At 44.6% G+C, this 27061-nt stretch overlaps 3 protein-coding genes across 3 annotated transcripts; all 3 read left to right on the forward strand.

The window, feature by feature from the left end:
* The first annotated feature begins 2625 nt into the window (after nucleotides 1-2625).
* On the forward strand, nucleotides 2626-4112 carry LOC109732378 (uncharacterized). Its single transcript, XM_020291557.4, has 2 exons — nucleotides 2626-3614; nucleotides 3713-4112. Exons 1-2 carry the CDS (start codon nucleotides 3009-3011, stop codon nucleotides 3956-3958), a joined length of 852 nt encoding a protein of 283 aa, XP_020147146.1. The 5' UTR covers nucleotides 2626-3008; the 3' UTR covers nucleotides 3959-4112.
* Nucleotides 4113-10964: 6852 nt separating this feature from the next.
* On the forward strand, nucleotides 10965-12502 carry LOC141025396 (uncharacterized). The gene is made up of 4 exons (XM_073500673.1): nucleotides 10965-11172; nucleotides 11263-11557; nucleotides 11640-11854; nucleotides 11955-12502. The coding sequence occupies exons 1-4, from the start codon at nucleotides 11035-11037 to the stop codon at nucleotides 12231-12233; spliced, it is 927 nt and encodes a 308-aa protein (XP_073356774.1). The 5' UTR covers nucleotides 10965-11034; the 3' UTR covers nucleotides 12234-12502.
* Nucleotides 12503-22242: 9740 nt separating this feature from the next.
* On the forward strand, nucleotides 22243-23295 carry LOC109732353 (uncharacterized). The gene has a single exon (XM_020291532.1). It carries the CDS (start codon nucleotides 22243-22245, stop codon nucleotides 23293-23295), a length of 1053 nt encoding a protein of 350 aa, XP_020147121.1.
* Nucleotides 23296-27061: the final 3766 nt, after the last annotated feature.

The following is a 27061-nucleotide window of genomic DNA, read 5'->3' on the forward strand; positions in this document are numbered from 1 at the left end:
ATTGAATATAGAACATGTGTGTATTACTAGAACATAAAGGACGCAAATTCAACCACATATCAGAAGCAATGAAAAAGTATTGTCAATGATTTGAGGACAAATCATTTTTTCTTAACGATAGGTACACTTTAGACTTTTCTATTGGCTTGCACCTAATGCATAAATTAATCCATGGAGAGATGTGATTAGCTCTTTTCATTTCTCATACTAAGAATATTCACTTCAATAATTTTTAAGTGACAATGTGTTGAAAAGAAGTAATTAATCTAACATTCCTTAAAAGTTATGATTTAAAGCTCAAGCGTTATAATTGTAACGATAAACAACAAAATCGTATGACAAGAAAAGTATATTCTTAAATTTTATTTGCAACATTATGTGGTTAATTTTGCATAGTGTAATATAAAACTATACTAATTTAAACAATATGTTAGTCTTATTAGTTATAAAAAGTAAAAAATGTGATCAATTTTGCTAATTGTAAAAGGAAAATCTATTAATTGGAGTAGTAAACTCATAGAATAAGTTCTTTTAATTAGAAAGGTGATAATACCAGAACTCGTCCCATAGTGGGATCAAATTCTGGAAGGTTGGGTGCATCACCTCAACCCTAGCCACTCGAGGTAGGCTCGGTTCTTGACATAATAAGTTATGAAAAAGTATAAAATGTAGTTAATTTTTCCAAGTGTAATAGATAAATCTACTGATAAATTTCATATGTTGACCGAATGAGTCATGAATAAATTAGAAAAAGAATTTTTTTGCCAAGCGTAATAAATAGACATACATACAAAAATTATAAAATGATAAAATGGGCTATAACAAAATATGAAATATTGTTGAAGTCTAATTGATATTTTTACTAGTTACTCTTATCTTGTGCTAATTGACCAGGTTATAACGAAGGTTTTTTGGGTAAGTATGCACCATATTTTCCCACGCGTTGCAGCTGCCGCACATTGTATCAACCGCCACCCACCTATCAAGTACTCTAGAAAGACCAATTATTCATTGCCCTCCTTCTATGCAACATTGAGATCTTTGAGGAATGAGAAGGCATCACTAGTAGGACAAATAGATAATGGAAATATGAAGAGGAAGAGGAAATGAGGAATAAGATATCCATCTTTTGCACGAACTCAGGGATGGGGTGGTGTGTATCTACCGCCGATGAGTTCTACTCCCGCCTGACACTTCCTGAGCTCCATCTCGAAATGTTGCTTCTGCAACTATAGTGGGACTATTGAAAATCGTTTTTACTGCAATTTACTCATCCAGGGTGGCACCTAATTAACTTACGTCCTCCACGAATCATTGCTAACATGTTTGGTAATCAATTGAAATGATTAAATATAAATTTGAGGACTCGTATTCTAGCCGGGATGCGGTCCGATGTTGCTCACTTTGGATTTAGAACGACGCCATTTTTTTAGAAGAGGGAACTAATTCTCCAATGCAACTATATGTTCTCCAATGCAAACTTATTGTTCCGTGTTCATTTGATTCGTTGCACTCGTTCTGGAGGCATAAAGGAAAATATGATGCAATTAATTTGGTTACATCTACCATCGTGTGGGGCTTATGGCGTTTGTGCAATGATTTTTTTTTTCATGGGCAAAAATGCGAAGCGTGAAGTGGATCCTGGGTTTGCTCATTTCTCTGATTCTTCAATAGTAGACCCCGTGTTTCGATGCTCAAGCAACTCTATTACTCGAATGCCTACGACGGCTGGATCATCGGTGGGGCAAGCTACTTAGGATTGCCTGGCAGGAATCTTCTCCGGGGCTTTAGATAGGTTTATATTTGTTTTCCTTTCCTAGAGTCCTGGCTGAGACTTTGAACTTGTTGTTTTTCCCTCTTACTTCTTGTTGGCACTTGATGTCTCTGCGGGGTTTGTGTCTTTGGTTTTGCAATGGGTTGGTCGTATACATTTTCGATTAAATACTAGGCGAGCATCTATTGACGACAAGTTATACTTGATACCGGTGTAAGAAAAATATCAATAAAAGGCCAAAAAAGTTTAAAAAGAAAGATGATTGTTAATAGCTTCGTGACACCGATGCACCGCTTCCACAATCTTTTCTCACTTGAAGGAACGAACGACTAGCAAAGGCTCTATGTGTTCTTGGAAGAAAAGAATGAATTTAGAAAGATATCAAGGCATTAGTACATTGTATGTAATAAATTCATTTGCTTTGAATGGCCGCAATAAAGAGAGGGCAATGCAAATAAGAAGTAGGAGTATGTTGATATCTTATCGACACCGATGCACTGCTTCTACAATATTTTCACACTTGAAGGAGCGACTAGCAAAGGCTCTACGTGTTCTTTGATTTTGAAAGAAAAGAATGCATAAAGCAGGATATCAAGCATTGGTACGTTGTACGAGTAGGAAATGTAGAGAACCCATTTCCGTTGCATCGCCGCGATAAAGAGAGGGCAAGGCAAATCGCACGGCCACATGAGAAGAGAGGGGTCGGGGATCTGGAGCACGTGGGAGAGCCCGTCGCCTCCTACGCCGCGCCTTCTGCTCCCTGCCTCCCCGCAACCCAAACGGGTCGCCATGCCTCTTCTTCAATTTCAGCTGGATCCGCACCCGGTACGCACAGCGCACACAACCTCCCTTCCTTCATGCATTCCTCTGGGGGCTCCACCGAGTGGGCAAACCCGATTGCCGGAGATCCGGTATTTGTTCTTGGCCTCCTGGAACAGGGGAGAGGGACAGAGAACGGCAAGGATCGGCAGCTCAATCACCTATTTAGCTCGAGCATTTAATGCGGATGTACTTCGTATAATCCTCTCCACGCACGGTGTTTTGTTTGTTCTACCGGCTTCTTTATGCCCGCCCACCCATGTGCCCGGCGTGGCCCGGGCCGGTGCGCCGCCGCATGTATATATATAGCCGGCGCATGGCGCGAAGCAGCACCCGCCGCTTGCCAACCACTGTGGGAGCACAGCACGGAGCTTATATAGTGAGACTAGGTAGGTAGCGCTACGTGATCGCGATCATGGCGTTAGTGCGGGAGCCGATGGTGATGTGCGGCGGCGGCTTCGACGCCGAGGCCCCCGTGTTCGACGCGCTCGGCTACGGTGGCCACTACGCGCTGCTCGGAGGCCTGGACGCGGCGGCGCTCTTCGGGGGCTATGCGTACGCCCATGACGAGCCAGCCGGCGCCGCCAGCGCCTACGCGCCGGAGAGCGCGAGCTGGGCGGGCGCGGGGGCGTCCGTGCTCGCGTTCGACCGCGCCTCGCGGGGCCAGGCGGTCCAGGCTCTCGCGGAGGAGGAGGCGTGGATGGACGCCATGGACGAGGACCAGCACGCGGGCCCAGCGTCCACCATAGGGTTCGACCCAGCCACAGGCTGCTTCAGCCTGACGCAGAGCTCCGGCGGCGCGCGGCGGCCGTTCGGGCTCCTGTTCCCGAGCACGTCCAACGGCTCGCCCGATGCCGCAGCACCGGCGCGCGGTTCCTCGAAGCGATCGTACGCGGACCAGGAGGCGGAGCCGCGGGCCAGCAAGAAGCCGTGCGGTGCGAGCAGGAAGACGAGCAAGGCGAAGCCGGCGGCGCCCACCACCACCTCGGCCAAGGGGGGCCCGCAAAGCCACACCGCAAAGGTAAATTCGGTACCGAATCTTTCTACTGCTCGAATTCATTATTCATTGCGTTTCGTTGCGGATTTCGGAGGATCTGAACGTAGCGTTCCGTGTTGCAGAACCGGCGGGAGAAGATCAGCGAACGGCTCCGGACACTGCAGGAGCTGGTGCCCAACGGCACCAAGGTCGACATGGTCACCATGCTCGAGAAGGCATTCAGCTACGTCAAGTTCCTGCAGCTGCAAGTCAAGGTGCTGGCGACGGACGAGTTCTGGCCGGCGCAAGGGGGAACGGCGCCGGAGATCTCCCAGGTGAAGGAGGCGCTGGACGCCATCTTATCGTCGCAGAGGGGGCAACTGAACTGAACTGCTTAGCTAGCCTCCGTGGCAAACGTATGGTAGAGATTAATCAGTGACGAACCACCTCGTTCGAAGATAAATAAGGTTGCCCTATATATATACGTACTTGATCTGATGCAGTGATGTAGAGAGAGAGATATTTAACATTTTGTTAAGGACTGTGATATTGCCATATAAGCAAAACTGCCACACCTCTACTTTTTTCATTTAAAGTACCACACGATCCCTCGTCCTTTGACCTCGCCTCCTCCCAAACGACCCCGCAGGCTCGCCCGAGAAACCTGCTTCTTCCGCACATCTCGGGCGCCCACCCCCGAGAAAACTGCCACTTCTTCACGTCTACCACATGATTTCTCCTCAGGACAAAGTTACCATGGTATTCGTATGCAAGTTATCAGGCATGTGTTGCATAACTTACCGTGCTATTTACATAGAACGTACCAGGTATACAACTACATCCCTTCAAAGTTACCACTGTGTTTTGTACACAAGTTATAAGGTCTTCGATGTGTAAAATACCGTGGTACTTACACATAAGTTATCAGGGTATATGTACATCAACCTCCCCTGGTCAAAGTTACCATGAGGGATTGTACATGAGTTACCGGGTCTACAGTTCGTATATTATCATGGTACTTGCACCTAAAAACCTAGGTGTGTTTCGGTAGCTTTTTCCATAGGTCAAAAATTACCACGATGTTTTTGCGTAACTTATCACGCCTATAGCACGTGTGCCCCTCATGACACTAAACATTATGTGACTTTCCCGTGGCATGCCATGTGTTGTGTTCATCCAAGAGGCCCACGCGCGAGGCGAGTGTATGTTTTTAACAACTTAGTTTCCTTTGATAAAAAAGTTACCATCATGTTTATATTGCAAGTTATCCACTACTAGAAAAAGAGCTATAGATGGGATTGACACTAATGGCGCACCAGACAAGCGGTGCGCTATTAGTATATACTAATGGCGCACCACCTTCTGATACGCCATTAGAGTTGAAACTACTAATGGCGCACCAGGCGCAGGGTGCGCCATTAGTATCAAAAAAAAATTTAACTAGTGCGCCTGTCCAAACATACTAATGGCGCATCCAGACACAGTGCGCCATTACTAGTTGTAACTAGTAATGGCGCACCTGGCCCAGGGTGCGCCATTAGTATAAAAAAAATTAACTAGTGCGCCTGTCCAAACATACTAATGGCGCATCCAGACACAGTGCGCCATTACTAGTTGTAACTAGTAATGGCGCACCTGGCCCAGGGTGCGCCATTAGTATAAAAAAATTAACTAGTGCGCCTGTCCAAACATACTAATGGCGCATCCAGACACAGTGCGCCATTACTAGTTGTAACTAGTAATGGCGCACCTGGCCCAGGGTGCGCCATTAGTATAAAAAAAATTAACTAGTGCGCCTGTCCAAACATACTAATGGCGCATCCAGACACAGTGCGCCATTACTAGTTGTAACTAGTAATGGCGCACCAGGCCCAGGGTGCGCCATTAGTATCAAATTTTTTTTTAACTAGTGCGCCTGTCCAAACATAGTAATGGCGCACCCTGGGACATTAGTAAGTGGGCAGCAACAAGATATTTTGGACAGCCTCTCCTACCCACACTCACTTTCTCCCCACTTCATTCTCTCCACCTCCTCCTTGTCTCGGGTGCCTCCTCTTTTTCACCTCATTTCCACCATATATTCATTCAATTTAAGTGGTTAAATTACCTTGTTTTGATAGGTAAGTAAGGGGGGGAAGCTATATTTATGTTGTTCTCCCTACAACAATGTGCACATGCACTTTTTATGGCCTAGCTAGATCTATGTATGTTCGTGGTGTTGCATATGTTTGTGGTGTTGCATATGTGTTTGTGTTTGGAGGTGTACCGGTATTTGAAATGCGATAGTTGCCAATATTTTACCGGAATGTTGATTCATTTCCGTTTCGGCGAGAATTTTGGCATTAAGCATTCTTTTTGGTCCTATTTTTAGGGAAAGTCATGCCAAATTTTTTCTTGGTTCTAAAATATCGTTTTGCTCTACCCCCAGGCGACCATGGTCCGCATGATGATCGAAAGCATCGTGAATAGGTTTTTGAGGTCCGCGAAGGCCGAGATGCTTCAAAAGAACGAGACGGAGATAAGATGTCCGTGTCGAAGATGCAAGCTGAAGAGCCTTATTGCGGACCCGGAATCCTGGCAGGTGCGGGACCACCTGCTCTTGCGTGGTTTCATGGATGGCTATCGGTGGCAAGGTGATGAAGATGACTACGAAGTCGTCCATGGGGGCCGGGCAAGAAATGAGGAAGGGCAGCAAGACAACCACCGCGGCTCGGGCGGGCGAGAAGACGAAGAATCCCCAGGAGATGATCACGACGGTGATGCTGTACACAGTCATCATGTAGAAGATGCAGGACATGATGATGAGGAAGATGCCGGAGCAGACGACGGGTATGATCATGAAGATGATGATGCCGGCGGAGCAGACGACGCTGGACCATCGATGGGCTGGGTGCAGGACCCTCATATTCAAGAGCTGCTTCTCAAGCAGACGGATAACGCAAGAGCTGCCGCCCGAGAGAAAGCCAAGATGGATCAACTTGAGTTAGACGCGGTTACTCCATTGTATGAAGGATGCAGGCCCGAGGATACCCGCCTGAAAGTAACGCTCATGGCTCTGGAGATGAAGGTAAAACACAAAATGACCGACGCATGCTTCGACGAGAACATGTCATTCTGGCACGAACGTCTTCCCAAGGGGAACAAGTGCCCGACCAGTTTGGAGGAGGCGAAGAAAATCGTGTGTCCTCTGGATTTACCGCACGTGAAATACCATGTGTGCATGAACAATTGCATCATTTATCGGGACGAGCACGCGGAGTCTACCATATGTCCGGTGTGCGGCGTCACTCGATACAAGAAGAGGAAGAAAGCTCCTCGAAAAGTGGTGTGGTACTTTCCGATCACTCCTCGTCTGCAGCGGTATTTCGCGGACCCTAAGGTAGCAAAGCTCCTGCGTTGGCACGCGGATAGGGAGGAGAAGAAGCGAGAAGATGACGCAAATGATCCGGAGATAGATAAAAAAGACAAGATGCTGAGTCACCCTAAGGATGCGAGCCAGTGGCAAGCGTTGAACTTCGAAGACCTAGAATTTGGGAACGATCCAAGGAACATCGTGCTGGGCACGAGCACCGATGGAGTCAATCCGTTTGGCAGCCAGAGAAGCACACATAGCACCTGGCCTGTGTTTGTGTGGATGTACAACCTTCCCCCCTGGTTGTGCATGAAGAGGAAGTACATTCACATGAGTATGCTAATCGAAGGACCGAAACAACCAGGGAATGACATGAGAAGCTTCTGTCGTACCCTTTACATGAGGATTCTTCCGCGGAAGAACAACTCATATTCGCCTTGTCACAGGGCGCCGAGCACAACCTGATGACCTATGAGGCGTACGATATCAACGGCTACACATTCTACACCGAGGCCAAGGACATGAAGAGCGATGGTTATCAGAACTCCGGGGTAACGATGGAATCCTACACCGGTAACGACAAGGACAGATACTACGGAAGGATCGAGGGGATCTGGGAGCTGAGCTATGCTGGAGAGAAGGTCCCGATGTTCCGTGTCAGATGGGCCAAGAGCGTCCTAAAAGAAGACCGGTATTTCACCACCATGGTTATACCCGAAGCCAAATCCAAGACCGCAGGCGCAAACGTCACCGTGAAAAATGAGCCATGGGTACTGGCTTCCCAAATGGACCAATGCTTCTTCATTACCGACCCGTCAAAGCCCAGTCGTGTTGTCGTGAGGAGAGGCAAAAGGAAGATCATCGGAATGGATGGAGTAGCCAATGAGCAAGACTTCGACAAGTACGGCGACCCGAGAATCGAACATGACGACGATGATGAAGTAGCAGCATACACCACAAGAAGAAGCAGGACCACCCTACCTAAAGGACATCGGTTCCACAGAAGAACTCCATTTGCGAAAAAGAAGGGCAAGAAGATTGTGAACAGATAGCTTGCTAAGATCGATTGTATTTAAATCGTAGCCTTCATTTCTTGATTGTATTTCATGGGCACTTTTTGAACTATCATGAATATTTTTAAATTTCATGGACACTCGATCTCGATCCCCCTCCATCTCGATCGCTATCCCACCTCGCCAGATCCGGCCCCCCTCGCCGCCGAGCACCCCCCGGTCCACCGGCCCCCCGCACCCCGCGCACCCTCCCCCGCTCCACCGGCATTACTGTTTGATGATATTTTTTAAATAATTATTATTGTCTTATAAAAAATATTACTGTTATGATTTAAACAAGTTTGAACATATTTAAACACAAATAAATATCAAACAGCATTTTAAATGCATAAAAAAAAATTGTGGAGCCTGGGAATCAAACCCAGGACCTCCTGGTGTGAGAACTAGCTGCTGACCAGTCGAGCTAGTAGAGGGAACTTGGTGTGGATCAGGTCAGGTGGAAGATAACCTGTTGGCTCGAGCAGAAATAAAAAAAAATACTAATGGCGCACCAGGGTGAGGTGCGCCATTAGTATGGATGTACTTATGGCGCACCGAGGGGTGGTGCGCCATTAGTATTGTGCCCTCGCCCTCGCCTATCCCCGGCCCAAACCTATCCCCTCTCTCTCCCTCGCCCTCGCCCTCGATCCCCTTCCCCTCTCCTCTCCCGACGCCGCTGCCCCGCCGCCTCGACGCCGCCCCGTCGTCCTCGTCTCCGCCCCGACGCCGCTGCCCCTTCCCCTCTCCTCTCCCGACGCAGCTGCCCCGACCTCCTCCTTGCCCCTCGACGTCGCCCTCGATCCCCTTCCCCTCTCCTCTCCCAACGCCGCCGCCCCGTCGTCCTCGTCCTCGCCCTCCTCCTCGTCCGCACCACCGCCGCGCCGCTCCGACCTCCTCCTTGTCCCCTCCGGCCTCCTCCGCCTCCTCAGGTACTGCCCCACCTCTCCCTCCCCCTCCGTCCTCCTCCTTCCTCTTTGAATGCTTAATGTGGAACACAACTTACACTATATGCTATACGAGTAGTATGTTGCTATGTCAAGAACACTAGAACGAAGAGTATGATGAATAAGACCACCAGGAAGAGGATGAGCATGATCTGCCCCTTGATACAACCGAAATCAATACAATTGTTCAGAAAATCAATACAATTGTTCAGAAACTTATCATATAATTTGCTATCATAGAATTCAATTCCCGAGCTTGAAGAATTGTTACTCTCCGTAGCTGAAAAACATAAGAGAAAGGCTACATCCCATGTATTAAATTAAATCGAATTACTAGTGGCAGCGTCAAGGTATATATTCTTCTGGTGATGTTTTGTGATGGACTGACACACTTTTTGAACTAAATTCATATATAGTCTGACGAAACTGAAACTCCAAAATTGTATGTGCTCCAAACTGTTCCACCTAAATATTTTTTCAACAACCGGCAAGAAAGCTGCCTAAACATCGAAAGATGCAAAGTGGCTACCATCGGCCAGAGATAGTCTGAACTTGCTTTACCGATACATCCAACTGGTGCAGCAGGGCTGCAGGAGTCAGTCAGACAAACAAGCACCAGAAAGAAGAACTTGAGCAGAGTATAGGACTACCACCTTCTCACTATAAGTCTATAACACAACATGCATGTAGCAAGTGAACATTACTATGAATCATTTCTCCAATTGTTCAGAAAATCAATACAACCGAAATCTAAAGTCGACTGCACTTTCGAGGAGACAGTACCCAATTAACACCAATGGTGTTCTAAAATAACAGATTTAGTTACATAGCTACAGCTATAATTCAGTTACGTCAAAGTTGAAGTTCTAGAAAGAGCAGAGCAATAGAGATGTTTCTAAAAAATCTATAATCTAGTCAAAAGTACCCAAATAACATCCGTGGAATACTCAGACGGTAACACGTTTAGTTACAATACTACTCCAGTAGTAATCTACACACAAAAAGCAACTATGGAACAAAACAACACAGCCAGGGTAGTCAGGTTAGCTTCAAAAATGTTACGGCACTTATTCTGGCAGTCACAGGAGCTGACGGAGTAGTCCAAACAACAGTGGCAAAAAAATTAGGTATAAAAACAGTAGCAAATAAAAAAAGAGTAGCAAATATAGCTAGGGAAATTTTGTTTAGGTATAAAAACAGTAGCAAATAAAAAAAGCAGTAGCAAATTAAAAAACAGTAGCAAAAAATTAGGTATAAAAACAGTAGCAAATATAGCTAGGGCAATTTTGTTTAGGTATAAAAAACAGTAGCTACAATTTGTAAAAAGCATGAGCAACTGATTTGATTCATCTCATCCTCTCTCGATCTGCAGGATACAAGTGGAACAAGGCAGGGGCATAGGTGCTTGCTACTCAGGCACGGCGGCAGAGCCAAGCACACCCTCCTCTCCCAAGGTACCAACCCCTCTTCCTCTCCCCCTGTATATACTGCTGTCCAGTACATTTTTTTGCTCAATTTGTTGTTGTCCAGTACATCTTGTTAAAATTGCTGCTGACCAGTACATCTTTGCAATATATGGTGATGTGTACCATTCTTGATAGGATGTATCAATTGTAGTAGATGGTCAAGAAGATGTATCAATTCTTGACATGCCAATGTATTTTCCATGTTGTGATGGAGGCCTTTTTTGCCTTGTCCACCCGAGAGGCCCTTGAGTTTGCCGGAATGTCGATTAACTTCCGTTCCGGCAAATTCGGGTACTCCATATGTCCTATTTTCAGCAAAGGTCATGCTGAAATTTTCCGTGAATTTTAGCATGACTTTGCTAAAAATAGGACATATGGGGCACTTCCGACTAATGCATGGGCCGGGGTATCTTAGTACTTAATTAAGTAGGATCAACTGCCTCTTGTGTTATTCATATAGAAGTGTGATATCTACTCATAGTTATTACTAATGTCAGTTGCTCGTCATCGATAAACCCTAATCTGGTAGGATGACCTACTAAAAAAGCCCATACCACATATTCTATTTGGATGGGCGTGTTTTCACCACACTGTGGATTATCTTATTGGACCCAACAGAGATGATGTAGTTTTGAATTATGAACATAGGAAATGTCGTCATCGGACGACGAAAGTCTCTCGGGGGAGTGCGACTGGTGCCACGACGGTCGAGGTCTGTGCGACAGGCCTCACCTGGACGATGATCGGCGCTTCAGCATTAAGCTCGAGGAGACCTTCGAAGTTGAAACGGTACGCAACGACGACAAGTGTTTTTTTCATAATTAAGCATGACTTCAACTATTCCAACGTGTAATTTCATCTTTTACAATTCGAGTATAGTTTATCCCATGCCATGCAAGACGCTATGTCTTGGAGAGGATGGATTTTGAAGATCATGAAAATTTTGAAACGAAGAAAATTCACCTAAGGACACATCATGATGTGGATTTTGAAGTAAATCTGTATAATGCTGAGAGCGTAACCCATTTTGGTTGCAAAAATTGGGAAGCATTTTGCAAGATGTATGGTTTTGATGAGGGTATGCTTGTCACCATGGATCTTGGTGATCCTGGCATCGACCAAGACAATATGGACATTTGGGTCCTTGTTGATACGCCTCCAGTTCTACCGCTATGTGAGTTTCTCAAACATAGTTAATTATTAACTAATCTATATTGTTTATTTCAAAATAGTTGACAACTTATTTCCATTGACAGCTTATTTTGATTGTTCAAAAAATGTGCGGAAAATGGTAGACAAAACCCACTACACCGATGGCTCCGAGTTAACTTATCAGGAGAAAAATCATCTGGTCGGATTTTGTACTGATCTTGAGAATTACAATATCTACAATCAAACTCCTCAACATTATGGTCAATACGTGCCACTAGTGCACGTGTTGAACTACGGTAACTACCATGGAGATACCCTGGTAAGATTTCTTACTATTACGACATCCGTGCATCTTTTGCATACTTCTAAAACTAGTACATCATTGCTAACTATGAAGTTATTACTATGTTTTTCAACAGAGAATCCCAGAGGATTGTGTGCCTCATTTGATGTATCAGAATGGCAGCCTTCAAGTTTTGAACTTATATCCAGGTCATCCTACAAATCTCAACTGTCCATACCGGATTTCTAGAAGAAGTGGAGACATGCTAATCAGAGAATGGAAAAAATGTATGGACAGTCGTAAGGAGGTTCTTGGAAGCAAAAGGAAGCGCCGCGCAAGAATTGGAGACAGGATGATCTCCATTCTCCATAATGGAGAGTCAGGGTCTATATTGTTTTATGCTATTTTACCTTAAATAGGGTATTTTAGGTCCTGCCTAATACTGATGATCATGTGCTAAGAACAATTAAGTAGGGTTGGTTCGATGACTATCAGGATGATGATCGTATGACTTGTTATTAATAACGAGTAGAAGTTGTATGATGATGATTAGTAGGACTTGCTAGGATTAGTATTAATTTCGACAAACTCGCTACTCGCGGTCTCGAGACTTGTAATGTTCTATCTTTGTTCGGTCTTTTGATTTCGGAGACTAATATGATGAATTGTATTCGGAGACTAAAATGATGAATTGTATTCAGAGACTAATCTTCTATTGTATTCGATGAATCTGTTGTTGATGTGTGCTGTCTATATTTTGTCCAATTATACATTTTGTAACCTGTGCAAAAAACAGAAAATTAAAAAATAAAAAAAACCTAATATTCATACTAATGGCGCATCACATCATAGTGCGCCATTAGTATGCCAGAGGATACTAATGGCGCATCACTAAACAGTGCGCCATTAGTATGCCGAAGTTACTAATGGCGCATCCCTTTGTTGTGCGCCATTAGTATGCCAAAGCACCTGGGTATAGATGGCCCCCTGGGAGGCATACTAATGGCGCACTGTTGTATATACTAATGGCGCATCTGGGGTGCGCCATTAGTATACCAGATACTAATGGCGCACCAGTGGTGCGCCATTAGTAAAATATACTAATGGCGTGCTACTAATGGCGCACCACTAATGCGCCATTAATGGCCAAATTAGGTGCGCCATTAGTAGGCCTTTTCCTAGTAGTGATCGGTTATGTGGTGCTTATATTATCATGTTATTTACACAAAAAATATTGGGGATGTTTTGAACAACTTTTTCCCGGGGCAAAAAAGTTATCATGGTGATTCTAGGTAACCTATCAAGCCCGTAGTGCTTAAAATATCATGCTATTTACACAAAATTTATCAGGGGTATGTTTCAGCAACCCCCCCCCCCACGGGTCAAAAACTTATCATGGTGTTTAGTTATCGCAGTGCATATGTTTTCATGCTATTTACACATAAAAATGCCAGGGGAGGGAGGTATACAACCGTGCTATTTACACAGAAGATACCGGAGTATCTTTCGAAAAAAATCCCTACGGTCAAAGTTATCATGGTGTTTCTACCTCAGTTATCAGATGTGCACTGCGTATATTACCATCTATTTACACATAAATTATCGGGTATCTTTTCACATTTGTCTTCCCCAATGGTTAAAGTTACCACGATGTTTGTATCTAAATTATCAGGTCTATGGCGTGAATGTTATCGTGCTATTTACAGAAATTACCGGGGGGCGGGTTCAACAAATTTATTCCCAATGATCAAAGTTACCATGAACATGTCAAAAACAATATTTCCCTTAGCTTGCTCAACAATGAGTGTCATAGGTGAGGTGGTTAGCTCCCTTTGTTGATTACCTGCAGACCAGAGATCAAATCCTAGTCCAAGCATTATTTTTGCCGAAAATCGGGAAGGCGCGTGGGCCATAATTGACGATTATGAAAATTAGGAAGGCAGGAGCGGGTGTGCCCGATAAAATCGGGGAGGGCGTGCGAGAAAGGAAAGAAATCGGGGGAGGTAGGTGGGGGAGGACGTGCGGGGAAGGAAGGAGATCGGGAGGGAACTGACGGCGCTGGATGCGTGTGGCAGTTTCGCAATCTGCCACACGGTTACCATATACATATTTCGTTTTGTTAATCCTAAGATTTTTAAAAAAATTAGGTTCATTACATTATTATTATAGTTAATTAAATAGAACCCCAATTGCCAGCGAATGTTCGCTGTGGGGCCTGGCAATTGCGAACGTTTTCTATGGCAAATTCTTCGAAAGCACATCGCAGTTTCAAGCCCAATGTCGAAACTGTATTTGAATTTACATGCCAAGATAGACTAATGTTTGTACCAATGTGGTGAACTTTTTTAATTCATGCCTTTATAAAAGGATCTTTTCAGTTAGGGAATACCATGAGTATGCTAATTACTCGTGCAGGATATGATGACTACAAAAGGAAAATCCTAAGAAAATAGTAATATTTCTCTTTACGGGGATGTGCGGGGGGGGGGGGGGGGGGAGGGGTGGTGCAGATATTGCTGTCTCACCGGCACACTTCTTCAAGCCTTATGTTACTACTTGTATGAGCCATGCGGCAAAATAAGGGCAACTCTAACCGAATCCTCAAAAGATATCCCTTCAAATTGTTCGTCAAATCTTATCTCCTCAAATATGAGGAGTTAAAAAAATGTGTAGAGCTAACCGAACACTCAAATTTAACTTCTCAAATCCAAATTGAGCACAAACATGCCTTCGAAAACTCAAATTTGAAACTAGATTAAGAACACATAGTGCATAATTGTACATATCAGTTCATAGACAACATCATATTTCGTAATTAAAGTAGAAAACACTAGGCACAAAATTAAAGCTAATCCAAGCTAAATTTAAGCTAAAACAAGCACAAATCGTAGACGGAGTCGATGTTTATCACCGCCGGCTATAGGAGCCCGATGCCTCGCCATCATGGGTGCCCATGGGCATCTTCCGCACCGGCTTGTCGTCGGTGTCGGCGAGATTTATGACAACCTGCGTCACTCGTGATGCCACGGCCCACGGGTCGGTGAGGAAGGCAGCGACAAGTGTAACATCGACGTGCTCGACGGAGAGCTGCACCTCAACGGCGTAGTGCTCGTCCCCCTTCCACTGGTGGAGGGGCAACACGTTGCCGCTGCCATGCACCCCTACCCCCCTCCCACCCCCACATGGGGCTCCTTATCCTCTGCCCCTCCTCTTCCCCTGACAACGACGATTCGACGGTGGTGTGGATTTCTTCTCCTCTGCCTCCTCCATAGGCAGGACGACGACTGGAGATGTTGGCAGGAGTAGGCAAAGAGATGTGTGGAGAGCAGCCTCTCCATGGGGAATAGGGCGGCGACGGCGGTGAATTGAGGGTGTGACTTTTGGGCGATGGGGGTGGCGAATCGGGCGGCTGCGGTGATTTTGGGCTCAATTCCGACGACTTTTGGGGGAATGGGCGACGACGAGAAAGATCTAGGGTTAAGTCAGGCATCGGTGGCAATTTATAGCCGCAGGAGGCCAATTGCGTGACGCGCCGACGGGTGTGCCATTTTTTTCCAACGAGAAGAGCTAGCTTCGGATTTTAGTAGAATGAGTGTTTCCCACTGAAATTTCAAAAGGGAAGGAATATTTTGAGGCTTATCTCCTAAAAAATGTCAATACAAGGAATTAAGGATTATTTAGGGTTTAGTTAGATAGTTAGATATGACCTAAGGGCATCTACAAATCTGACCCGCAAATAGTAGGAGTCAACCATCCAACCGTAGCCGCAAACATCTGCCTCTATTAATGATTTTTAAGAAATTAACTTCGCCAAATTAACCTTCCGCCGAAGAGAAATCAATCTTCCATCATTGAGTCAACTTTCTTCCACTTGAGGTATAATTGTAGTAAAATAATTACTCCCATAATTTTAGGTGCGACAATTAATGCAGATTTGTTTTCACTTTTAATCCGATGAGCTAATTAATCTGGAGTAATAAATCTATGATTTTAATGCGGAGTAATTAACAAATGAGTAAGAAATCTACGCTTTTAATGCGGAATAATTAACGGATGATCCTAAATTGCTCTTGGTCCTGGACGTGGGTATGCATGGCTTTTAATTGGCAACGCGGATGTCCGGGCTCCCGCAAAGCCTCCACGTTTGGTTCCGCTTTTACGGAGAAAACGTGGTCTGAACCGCTCGGCGGACCGATACAGGACTATGCTAGATGGCATCACATGTCTAGACCGTGCGATCCAGACTGATGCGGGCAGTTTAAGGGTCCACGATGCCCTAAGAACAACAACCGCACACCGTGTGTACATTATTCTACACTTTCTGCAGCATGCACACAAGGTACGAGCAATAGTATATCACCACTCAGTTAAGAAAAGAGTATATCACCGCTTATCTGTTTACCTTTTTTCAAGGAATGGCCATTACTTTCACTTTTCAATCCACATATTAACACTACATGCACTTGCTTATTACTTACTCCCTCTTGCGCATAACATTAGTATCAAGCTTGGGGCGGCGTTTGTATAGACATCCATCATCAATGCTTCTTCTTAGTTGCACGTAAGTGGAACTAATATACTGCTTACTTGCCGACAGTCTAGGTTATGATTAGCTTAGGCAGTAAGCATTAATCATAGTAATAAGTTAGCATTTCTTGCTGCCACCCAAGTCTCAGAAAATGGTTTATTTCCATGGGGATTGCAGGCACAGCCAATAGTCCACAAAAAATCGCTTTGTTTTTCCTAGAAGGATTTGGCCCCCGATAGGGTTGGAAGAAGCACTTGCTACTACTATTGGCCACAATGAGGTTTGATGTTTTCCAGCTGTAGTTTGGCCATAATGGGGCAGGAAAAGGTAGTGGTAGTTATCAAAGAGTGATCCGGAACTTTTGAGCATAACTTGATCTCAAACTCGTGGCCAAGAGCTTTTTCTATTTTTGCCACACTTCGCCACGATAGAGCTGAGACATCCTTTTCTGTTTTTTTCTTGTTATGTAGGACTGTTTGGCCATCTAACACAAATTAAAGCCACGACATGCTAAAATTACCTCACTTGGCTGCCGTTTAGTTCACCATTAGCGGAGCTATATATCAGATGAGGATCACCGTGAGTCTGTGAGCTAGGAGAGGTGGAAAGAAGAGAGTTGCCCGAGAGAGATACATCCCCGACTAAACATGACATTACTCATGCATACTTACCTAGCTAACTTTTGTTCGGTGATTTGGTCGGGGTTGCTGAATTTACCATTTACATTTGGATTATCAAGTCTATGTTGTTGAACAAAAATGAATTATTTCATAGATTACTATATTGCTTCAAGATGTTGCAACTACACGAGATTAACTCCAAGCTTTTGAACGTACCATTTATAGGTTACACATCATTGTCGCTTTTGTAGCACGTACAAGGAATTATCATACTGATATTTAACTATGCGTGATGCCAGGCGACGTTGCATTATCTTTTGCTTGCAGTAGGAGTGCCCATTAAATGATCGCAACGTATATGATTATCCTTAATTATGTCTCATGGATCATCAGATGGAATCTTTCTGTCTATAAGCTTCTTCGAGCTAATGAAACTAAAGTGACACTTGGCAACAGATTCATTCGTTCATTGTGCCCCATGCTAGAGACCAGTATGTTGTATTATAGAGATGCGTGAAAGGGTTATATATATATATATATATATATATATATATATATATATATATATATATATATATATATATATATATATATATATATATAAGAAAAAATGACGATTAATCTGATTATGTTAACTCTAATACCATCGTAACCTCATCCTCTAGTAGACCAATGCATCAATACAATTACCATTGCAACCAATGCTGACCTCATGTATGACTATCACGTAGTAATATATCTATGGTAGTCCAGCAAATTTTGACTTCCAATTGCAGTTATATTATATACATGTACTAGCTCGGCACCGCCTGGTATTTGCTTTGCGAACTTTGCTTCAGTGCATCCCCTCTAGAAATTTTTACAAATTTCGATGCAAATTAAAGAATAAGATAAGAAGTTGCCCTTCAACCAAAACGGTAATATAGTCTTTGGTATCCAAATCAATCTATTCAATATGTTTAATCTGCATGCTAATATGGCGACAACCTTTTTATGTAACTTTTAAGATTCGTGTACATTTAAGGGGGGTGTACCAAAGCAAACTCTTTGCTTAATTTTGAGGGGCAAAGACCATACTCCCTCTCTCTCAGTTTACCGGGCGTGCGCGTACCCCTAGGTCGTCAATTTGACCAACCTAATACAAGTCATATATTACAAAAAATATACCAATATAAACTTTAGATGTTCTATTTTCAAACGGTATAATTTTTGTGTTATATAGTTTATATTATGGTGATCAAATTTGCAACCTAGATATACGCGTATGACTTGTAAACTGAGACGGAGGGAGTACTCCTAGTGGGCCATCAGAAGATTCATGACAATATTCTTATTAGCTCAAAATGTGGTTCGTGGGCCAATAAGATTTGCAATAAATAGCAAGAGCCTCCCACTTTAATGACCCAGTTGTTAAATCGTAATGCACGTGGTGCAGATTAGTGGCTAATGGTTGTTAATTGAACAATCATACATAAGAACTCTCTTTAAACCAGGATACTCTTTCCTTATGAAGAAGAAATAATGTAAGATACATTACAAAACACCCTGCTATGCTCTATGGATGCTCGGTGCAAAATGAAACACTTAGTACATTGATCTTTACCGAACCTCTTCCCATTTTTTTCTGAAACAGAGGCAAAAGATTTACTTCATCGGTTAATTAAGCAGATGAGTGTTGCCCGGTTAGTTAACTTTTCTTAGTTGTCTCACTCCCATATGCAATCAATGCAACAGGTGGTGGCGACGGGCGCGGTCTAGAACGAGGGGAGAAACAACCATAGAGGTTCACTTCCTCCGATCCGCGACACCAACATGGAGCTCGACCAATGGAGACGTCAAATGGACAAACCCCGAGGAAAACATAACCACAAGATCATACATGGGAGCGGAAGAAGTTTTCATACCAACCAGCACCTTTTGGCTCCATCAATCGCTGGCGATCAGCTCAACACGTCCCCTGCCGCTAATCGCATGTTGCATTATCACATAGCCTCTGAACAAACTGATGGGTGGCATGGTTTGGGCGAGAGATGGGCGGGACTAGCTAGATGAAGCGATGAGGTGCCTACATACACTTGGTAACCGTGACAAAAAAGGGGCTACTCCATTTGACTGCTCGAGCACACGGAAAAACGCCAGTAGGAAAACAAGAATGTGGCACACCACACGTACATGACGGTCGGGGCGCACATGCCAAATTGCTATCATAAACTAAAAAGAGGTAAAACCCAACAAAAACTTCATTAAATGGGGCAATTCAGACGAAAAATTGTTACTAACTAAAAAAGTATGGGGTAGAACTAGAATCCACACTACATTGGAAATAAACGAATGACCAAGAGATGACTTCTAGAACGTTAGAGAAAACCATTTTAGCTTAAGTTCCAAGAGATCACCCGAATTATCCTATGTGAGATCACTATGAAAAGATTGACATCATCCATTATGCATGACCTTAGTTAAGTACACAACTACAAGAGCAGAGTTCAATTTGTCGGGCACCATAACATTATTACCATTGATTTTGTACATATTTCAGTGCAACTCATATCCGCGATTAACTCTAGGTGCACAACTGCGAGGAGAGGACTTGATCTCTGTACCCATCATGCAAAAACTAGTATTCACAGTTAGATGGTGGCCCAAGCTTCTAGTTATGCCAAAATTAATTGTGCCGACATTATTTCTTTTTTCCTTTCATAAAGATCGATCTAAGAAGGAAACATTTCAGTTTCGTTCCTTCTAGATTCTGCCGCTTCTTCCAGCAGCCAGCTGTCGCATCAGAGCAAATATAATAGCATGACGTAGGCGGGTTGTAAGCCTTTAAATATTATATTTTGGATGAGTTGGAGGAGAGAGAGGAGGAGAGAGAAGAGAAGCGGGCTACTGATTAACAGCCGGCTGCAGCACGTGCTCCTAGGCATGTTGTGAGGGAGGGAGATGGGTCATGTATCAAAAAAGTAGTACATATTTATATGCAACTATTATACTTGCCGGCTATAAGGTTGGCTATAGATGATGTGACAAGATCATAAAGCCAGCAGCTGGCTATAATATTAACCATGCTCTCAAAAGATTAGAAATCATACTAGTAGAATATTAGGTTGACCAATTACATGCATTGTACACCTACTATCGCCTTAAGTGAGCCCCAAATAAGCTAGCCCCACTAGCTAATGAAGCTATAGCTGACTTTGCCAAAGCTCTCGATCATGAGCGGCATTTCAATGATCCTGTGCATTACGGCGGGCGGGGGCATGCATATTGTTAAGATTAAACTATAATCTGTAATTAAGGGAAATCTCCCCTTGCCCATCGAACGAGCGGTTGCGCCCGCACGGACGCCTGTGTCCATCGCAACCGTCGCCTCTCTCCCGTCCTCCTGGAACCGATGCATCTCTTCAGGATCGTTGCATCTCACCAGGGGATATATATACTCTCTGTAACCATCGATCAAGACAATCAATCACTTTCGATTCAGAACACGTTATCACGCACGTAGAACAGCCAGCGAGAGCGAAAGGCAACAGAGAAAGGAGAAGAGAGGAAGCACTCGCCACCGGTGAGATGACAGGCCTCGTCTCCTTCTTCCTCCGTCTGATCCGCGAGGACGGTCGCCGCTACCGCCTCATTGCCCTTCGCCGCCATGGAGTTGGTGGCCACCGCCGTTTCCGTCGCCGGATGCAAGCCATCCGACGGTTCGGCCGCAGCGCCGCTGGACGTGCCGCCCCTGGCAGCCACCGCGCCGCTGGATGCGCCTGTCGCGGTGCTCACCAAGCCCCTGGACACGGTCCCCGTGCTCCTGGACGCGCCCACTGTGGTGCTCCCCGCGCCCGTGGCCATGCGCCCATGGGGCTCGACCCTCGGATGGTGGCCGGCCCGAGCGCCCCGATGATGAACAGGGCCGCCGTTGCGCCTGGATCGCCCCCCGGATCTCCGCCTCCACCTCCACCTCCACCGGCCGCGTGGCTCCCGCCCTCGACGCCGACGCCCGCCGGCGAGGCTGTTGGCCCGAGCCGTGGCCCTCCTGGCTACGCGCCCGTCCCGATGCGCGCCATTGTGGATGAAGAGACCGCGCTTGGCTTCGTGTCAGCGCCCGCCGGCACCTCCGGCGTCATCCGCCTCGGATTAGGGATGGAAGGTGCCGGCGTCAACTCCCCACCACCACTGGAGGCTTCTGCAGGCCCGAGCATCCGCGCGGAGCGGCGCTTTGGCCGCCTCTTCGGGCGCGCCGTCGCCGCCCTCAACCGCCGTCCCGGCCGCCACGCTGGCTCGTGGGCTCCGTCGAGCCTCGGACTCGCTAGCGCCGCACCAGAAACTGCTCGCCCAGATCACGTCGTCGTCGACTCTTCTTCGGACGAGGAGGGTTCGTCGGTGCTACGCCGGTGACCACCGGAATCGCGAGGGCCCGCGGCGGCCACTCCTCCCGCCGGCACCGCCGTGTGATAGTGGGGATCGAGCAGAGGTGGTGGTGCGGGGTTCGGATAGTCCGACCTTTATCCGAGCCACCCGCTCCCCATGTCTCTTATGCGGTGCAGCGGCGGATGGGCTGGCCAAAGGCCGTGTAAGCCTAGGCCCAGGCGCATACGAGTCCTCGTGGTGGCTATGAATTTTTTTTCTCTGTTTCATTGATTATTAGTACTAATTATTGTATTGGTGCAGTTTTAGACTATGTTTAGTACTGTTTAGTACCTAGTTTGACTGCTACTTACATTCTAGTCCTGTTCTCGATTACATCTGACTAGGACTTGTGTAATTATTAGTGTGTTTATATTATGTAATGGATTGATAATATAAATAAAGTACTGGATCTCATTTGGGAAGTATGACATGTTCCATGTGTTTACCACATATCAAGTTCTCTTGAACATGTTTTAGCGATCGAGATCATCTTCTCTCGCACACCAAACTTGTAATTTTTTTAATATTTCTCCCTCATTATATTTGGAATCACAAGGTAATGAGTTGGGATCTACTGCTCATTTGCAGATTATCCCCTCTTACTGTGAGGTCTACACTTTGTCATTCTCGACAAGGATTACCTCCAACGTGTATTCCTTATATCTAAATTGTAGCATACACAAGGTAATGGCGATATAGCCTATTACTGTGAGATCTAAATGATCTTCAAAGTGTTATGTTCACACAATTGAGGTTGAGAATTTTTCAAGTTTATACTTGAGTATCAAATTTTTGCACTCTTATTACAGAACCATGATGGTTTTTAATTTAACACCTGTAAATTAATTATCTCTGGTTTTCCCATGTAGGCAAAGATGACTGCCAAAGAGTTTGAGGAGCTTGCCTTCAATGGCCACAATTACCCTACATGGGCTATAGACATCAAGATCAGTCTTGCGTCCCGTGGGATAGCGCGTGCAATACAACCCCCGGAGACTCCTCTCCCGGCTGGGGCCACGCCGCTGACAGAACAGCAGAACTATGCTGCCTTATTCATCATAAGGCACCATATTCATCCAGATCTCAAGTCTGAGTATTTACAGGAGGAATCATCTAGTACTCTGTTTCTGGCCCTCAAAACGAGGTATGAACAGCAGAAGGCAGTAGTCCTGCCAGAAGCACTCCATGATTGGACTCATCTCCGTCTTCAGGATTTCAAGTCCATCGGTGAGTACAATCATGTTATTCATAAGATATGTTCCAAACTGCGCTTTTGTGAGAAGGAACCTACTGAGGGGGAGAAGATAGAGAAAACTTTGTCTACTATGCTCCCTTCAGATAGGATCCTCCAACAGCAATACTGTGCTCGTAACTACACTGTCTATTCCGAGCTTATTCACATGTTACTTCAGGCTGAAAAGCATGATGAGCTACTCGCTAAGAATGGCTCTCAGCGCCCAGTTGGGGCACAACCTTTACCTGAAGTTCATCTGAATGTTGCAAATAGAAAAAAGTTTAATGGTATCTCTCGGGGTAAACAATCCAATTTCGAGCATAAGCGAAAGCGCAATGGGAACATGAGATCTAGATACCCAGGCAAGCGAAAAGGCACTTCAAAGCCCAGGTTTGATAAATCTAAGCTTTGCAGCAAGTGTGGATGCTACACGCATTCTACTGAAAAGTGCACAATGCCCAAGCACCTGGTTATGCTATACCAGCAATCTCAGGGATGCAAAGCACCTCAAGGGAAAAGGTTTGAAGCCAACTTCAACCTTCATCCGGATAGCGCAAAAGGAGCTGGTGATTCGCACGATGTTCCTCCTGGACCGAGCAACGCCGTGGTTCCTTATCTGCCTGAGGCTACTGCTGAAATGGAGAACACGTTGATTGAGTACACTGCAAACAACGTGTTTGGCGACTTCGACTAGTCCCTCAATCTCCTTAGTGATCTACTTAATTATGTCCATTTGTGATGATTGTAATAAGAACATAAGTTTATTGTTGTCTTTATATTGTATTGTATCAGCACATTTGATATAATAAAGATTGTATTCTATATATTACTATGAGGTTTTCTTATTGAAAATTCTTTGTTTTATATAGTTTTCTACGGGGACAATCCGATGGAAGAGGAATTATGCCTTGTGGACAGTGGTACCACAAACTCTATACTGAGGGAGATGAAATATTTCCAAACTCTGAAAAAGATGAATGGAGCTATTGTAACTATCGCTGGACGCGATACAGTGATTGTTGGTACTGGACGTGCCATATTCACACTCCCAAGCAGTACAAAAATGACGATTGAGGATGCTTTATTGTATCCCGACTCATCACGTACCCTGATCAGTTATCGAGATATCCGTAAGAATAGTTTTCATATTGAAACCCATGAAGACAACAAAGAGGAGTATCTACTCTTTACTAAAGATGACGGATATGGCAAAAAGGTACATGAGAAAATTCCTTCTCTATCGTCTGGTTTGTACTATACGTACATCAAACCCGTGGAACATGTTGCATACAAATTATTTTTTCAGAATGTTAACGCATTCCAAACCTGGCATGATCGCCTAGGTCATCCTGGAATAGGGATGATGAGAAAAATTACTAGCAATTCCATTGGTCATAATTTGCTTGAGTCAAAATTTCCTCAATCTTCTGATTTTGTGTGCACATCTTGTGCCACGGGAAAACTAATTTTGAGGACCTCACACCTAAAAATACAAGATGAACCACTTCAGTTCCTTGAACGTATTCAAGGAGACATTTGTGGTCCCATTCAGCCATTATCTAGACCTTTCCGGTGTTTCATGGTTCTGATTGACGCATCTACACGATGGTCACATGTGTGTCTTCTATCCACACGAAACCATGCATTTGCCAAGATAATGAGGCAAGTCATTAAGTTGCAAGCCCATTATCCTGAAAGTCGAATTAAATCAATTCGAATGGACAATGCTGCAGAATTCTCCTCACGTGCTTTCAATGATTATTGCATGGCTTTGGGGATTGAAGTTCAACACTCTATTCCATATGTCCATACACAAAATGGTTTGGCTGAAGCATTGATTAAGAGGATCAAACTCATTGCAAGAACTTTGTAGAAGAATTGCAACTTGCCAACCTCTTGTTGGGGTCATGCTGTTTTACACGCTGCTGACTTGATACAATTGAGGCCAACTGCATATCACAGTTCTTCCCCTCTAGAATTGGTGCGTGGAAATCCTCCAAGCATTTCCCATCTGCGTAAGTTCGGATGTGCTGCATACATCCCGATCTCACCACCACAGCGGACATCTATGGGCCCACACAGGAAGTTGGGGATCTATGTGGGGTACAAATCGTCGTCGATTATCAAGTACCTGGAACCCCTGACTGGGGATCTGTTCACAGCCCGTCACGCTGATTGCTGATACGTCTCCAACGTATCTATAATTTTTTATTGTTCCATGCTATATTATATTCTGTTTTGGACATTAATGGGCTTTATTATACACTTTTATTTTATTTTTGGGACTAACCTATTAACCGAAGGCCCAGCCCATAATTGCTGTTTTTTTTGCCTATTTCAGAGTTTTGCAGAAAAAGAATATCAAACGGAGTCCAAACGGAATGATACCTTCGGGAACGTGATTTTCGGAACGAACGTGATCAAGAGGACTTGGACCCTACGTCAAGACATCAACTAGGAAGGCACGAGGTAGGGGGGCGCACCTACCCCCTGGGCGCGCCCTCCACCCTCGTGGGCCCCACGTTGCTCCACCGACGTACTTCTTCCTCCTATATATACCTATGTACCCCCAAACTATCAGAGACGGAGCCAAAAACCTAATTCCACTGCCGCAACCTTCTGTACCCATGAGATCCCATCTTGGGGCCTTTTCCGGAGCTCCGCCGGAGGGGGCATCGATCACGGAGGGCTTCTACATCAACACCATAGCCTCTTCGATGATGTGTGAGTAGTTTACCTCAGACCATTGGGTCCATAGTTATTAGCTAGATGGCTTCTTCTCTCTTTTTGGATCTCAATACAATGTTCTCCCCCTCTCTTGTGGAGATCTATTCGATGTAATCTTCTTTTGCGGTGTGTTTGTTGAGGCCGATGAATTGTGGGTTTATCATCAAGTTTATCTATGAATAATATTTGAATCTTCTCTGAATTCTTTTATGTATGATTGGTTATCTTTGCAAGTCTCTTCGAATTATCAGTTTGGTTTGGCCTACTAGATTGATCTTTCTTGCAATGGGAGAAGTGCTTAGATTTGGGTTCAATCCTGCGGTGTCCTTTCCCAGTGACAGTAGGGGCAACAAGGCACATATTGTATTGTTGCTATCGAGGATAACAAGATGGGGTTTATATCATATTGCATGAGTTTATCCCTCTACATCATGTCATCTTACTTAAAGTGTTACTCTGTTCTTATGAACTTAATACTCTAGATGCATGCTGGATAGCGGTCGATGTGTGGAGCAATAGTAGTAGATGCAGACAGGAGTCAGTCTACTTGTCTCGGACATGATGCCTATATACATGATCATACCTAGATATTCTCATAACTATGCTCAATTCTATCAATTGCTCAACAGTAATTTGTTCACCCACCGTAATACTTATGCTCATGAGAGAAGCCACTAGTGAAACCTATGGCCCCCGGGTCTATTTTCCATCATATTAATCCCGTCAACAAGTTATTTCTAGCGTCGTCTTTATTTTGCTTTCTTTACTTTGCATCTTTATCATACAAAATACCAAAAATATTATCTTATCATTTCTATCAGATCTCACTCTCGTAAGTGACCGTGAAGGGATTGACAACCCCTTTATTGTGTTGGTTGAGAGGATTTATTTGTTTGTGTAGGTGCGAGGGACTCGTGCGTGGCCTCCTACTGGATTGATACCTTGGTTCTAAAAAACTGAGGGAAATACTTACGCTACTTTGCTGCATCACCCTTTCCTCTTCAAGGGAAAACCAACGCGGTGCTCAAGAGGTAGCAAGAAGGATTTCTGGCCCTGTTGCCTGGGAGTCTATGCAAAAGTCAACATACCAAGTACCCATCACAAACTCTTATCTCCCGCATTACATTATTTGCCATTTGCCTCTCGTTTTCCTCTCCCCCACTTCACCCTTGCCGTTTTATTCGCCCTCTCTTTTCTGCTCGTTTCCCTTTTGCCATATCGGAATCAAAAAGGGGTGGGGTTTCTCTCCCGAGTTTTAGTGCTTTGGACAATCCTGCTATCCTATCTAAACTCATAAATAAAAATACTATAGAAAAATCTCTCGGAGTTATCAATAAGAGTCTTAGTAATTTTGATGAAGATGATTCCGGAATTTTTCGTTACTTACTCGATTAATCTTTGAAAGATGCTTGGGATAGGTTGTTAAGGATCCCGGCTAGCTATGTACCCCAATATCAAATTGAGGTTTACCTAAAAAGCTTTTATGTTGCCCTACCTTCTTCGTTCAAACATGTCTTAGATTCTATTTTTGAAGAAGGTTTTCTTGAAGGGGATGCCGTAGATACCTATGAAAAAATGAAAACCATATTTGGGCACCCCATGAATGAGAAGGTCGAATCCACCTCTCTTTTGCTTTCATATCAAAACGAAACTATCAAAGAAATGAAGGCTAGTTTAGATGCAATTTTCCGTAACGTGCTTAATCTTTCATCTACCATTAATAGCCACGTGCT

Source organism: Aegilops tauschii, chromosome 6, assembly GCF_002575655.3.
Source record: "Aegilops tauschii subsp. strangulata cultivar AL8/78 chromosome 6, Aet v6.0, whole genome shotgun sequence".
NCBI classification, from domain to species: domain Eukaryota; kingdom Viridiplantae; phylum Streptophyta; class Magnoliopsida; order Poales; family Poaceae; genus Aegilops; species Aegilops tauschii.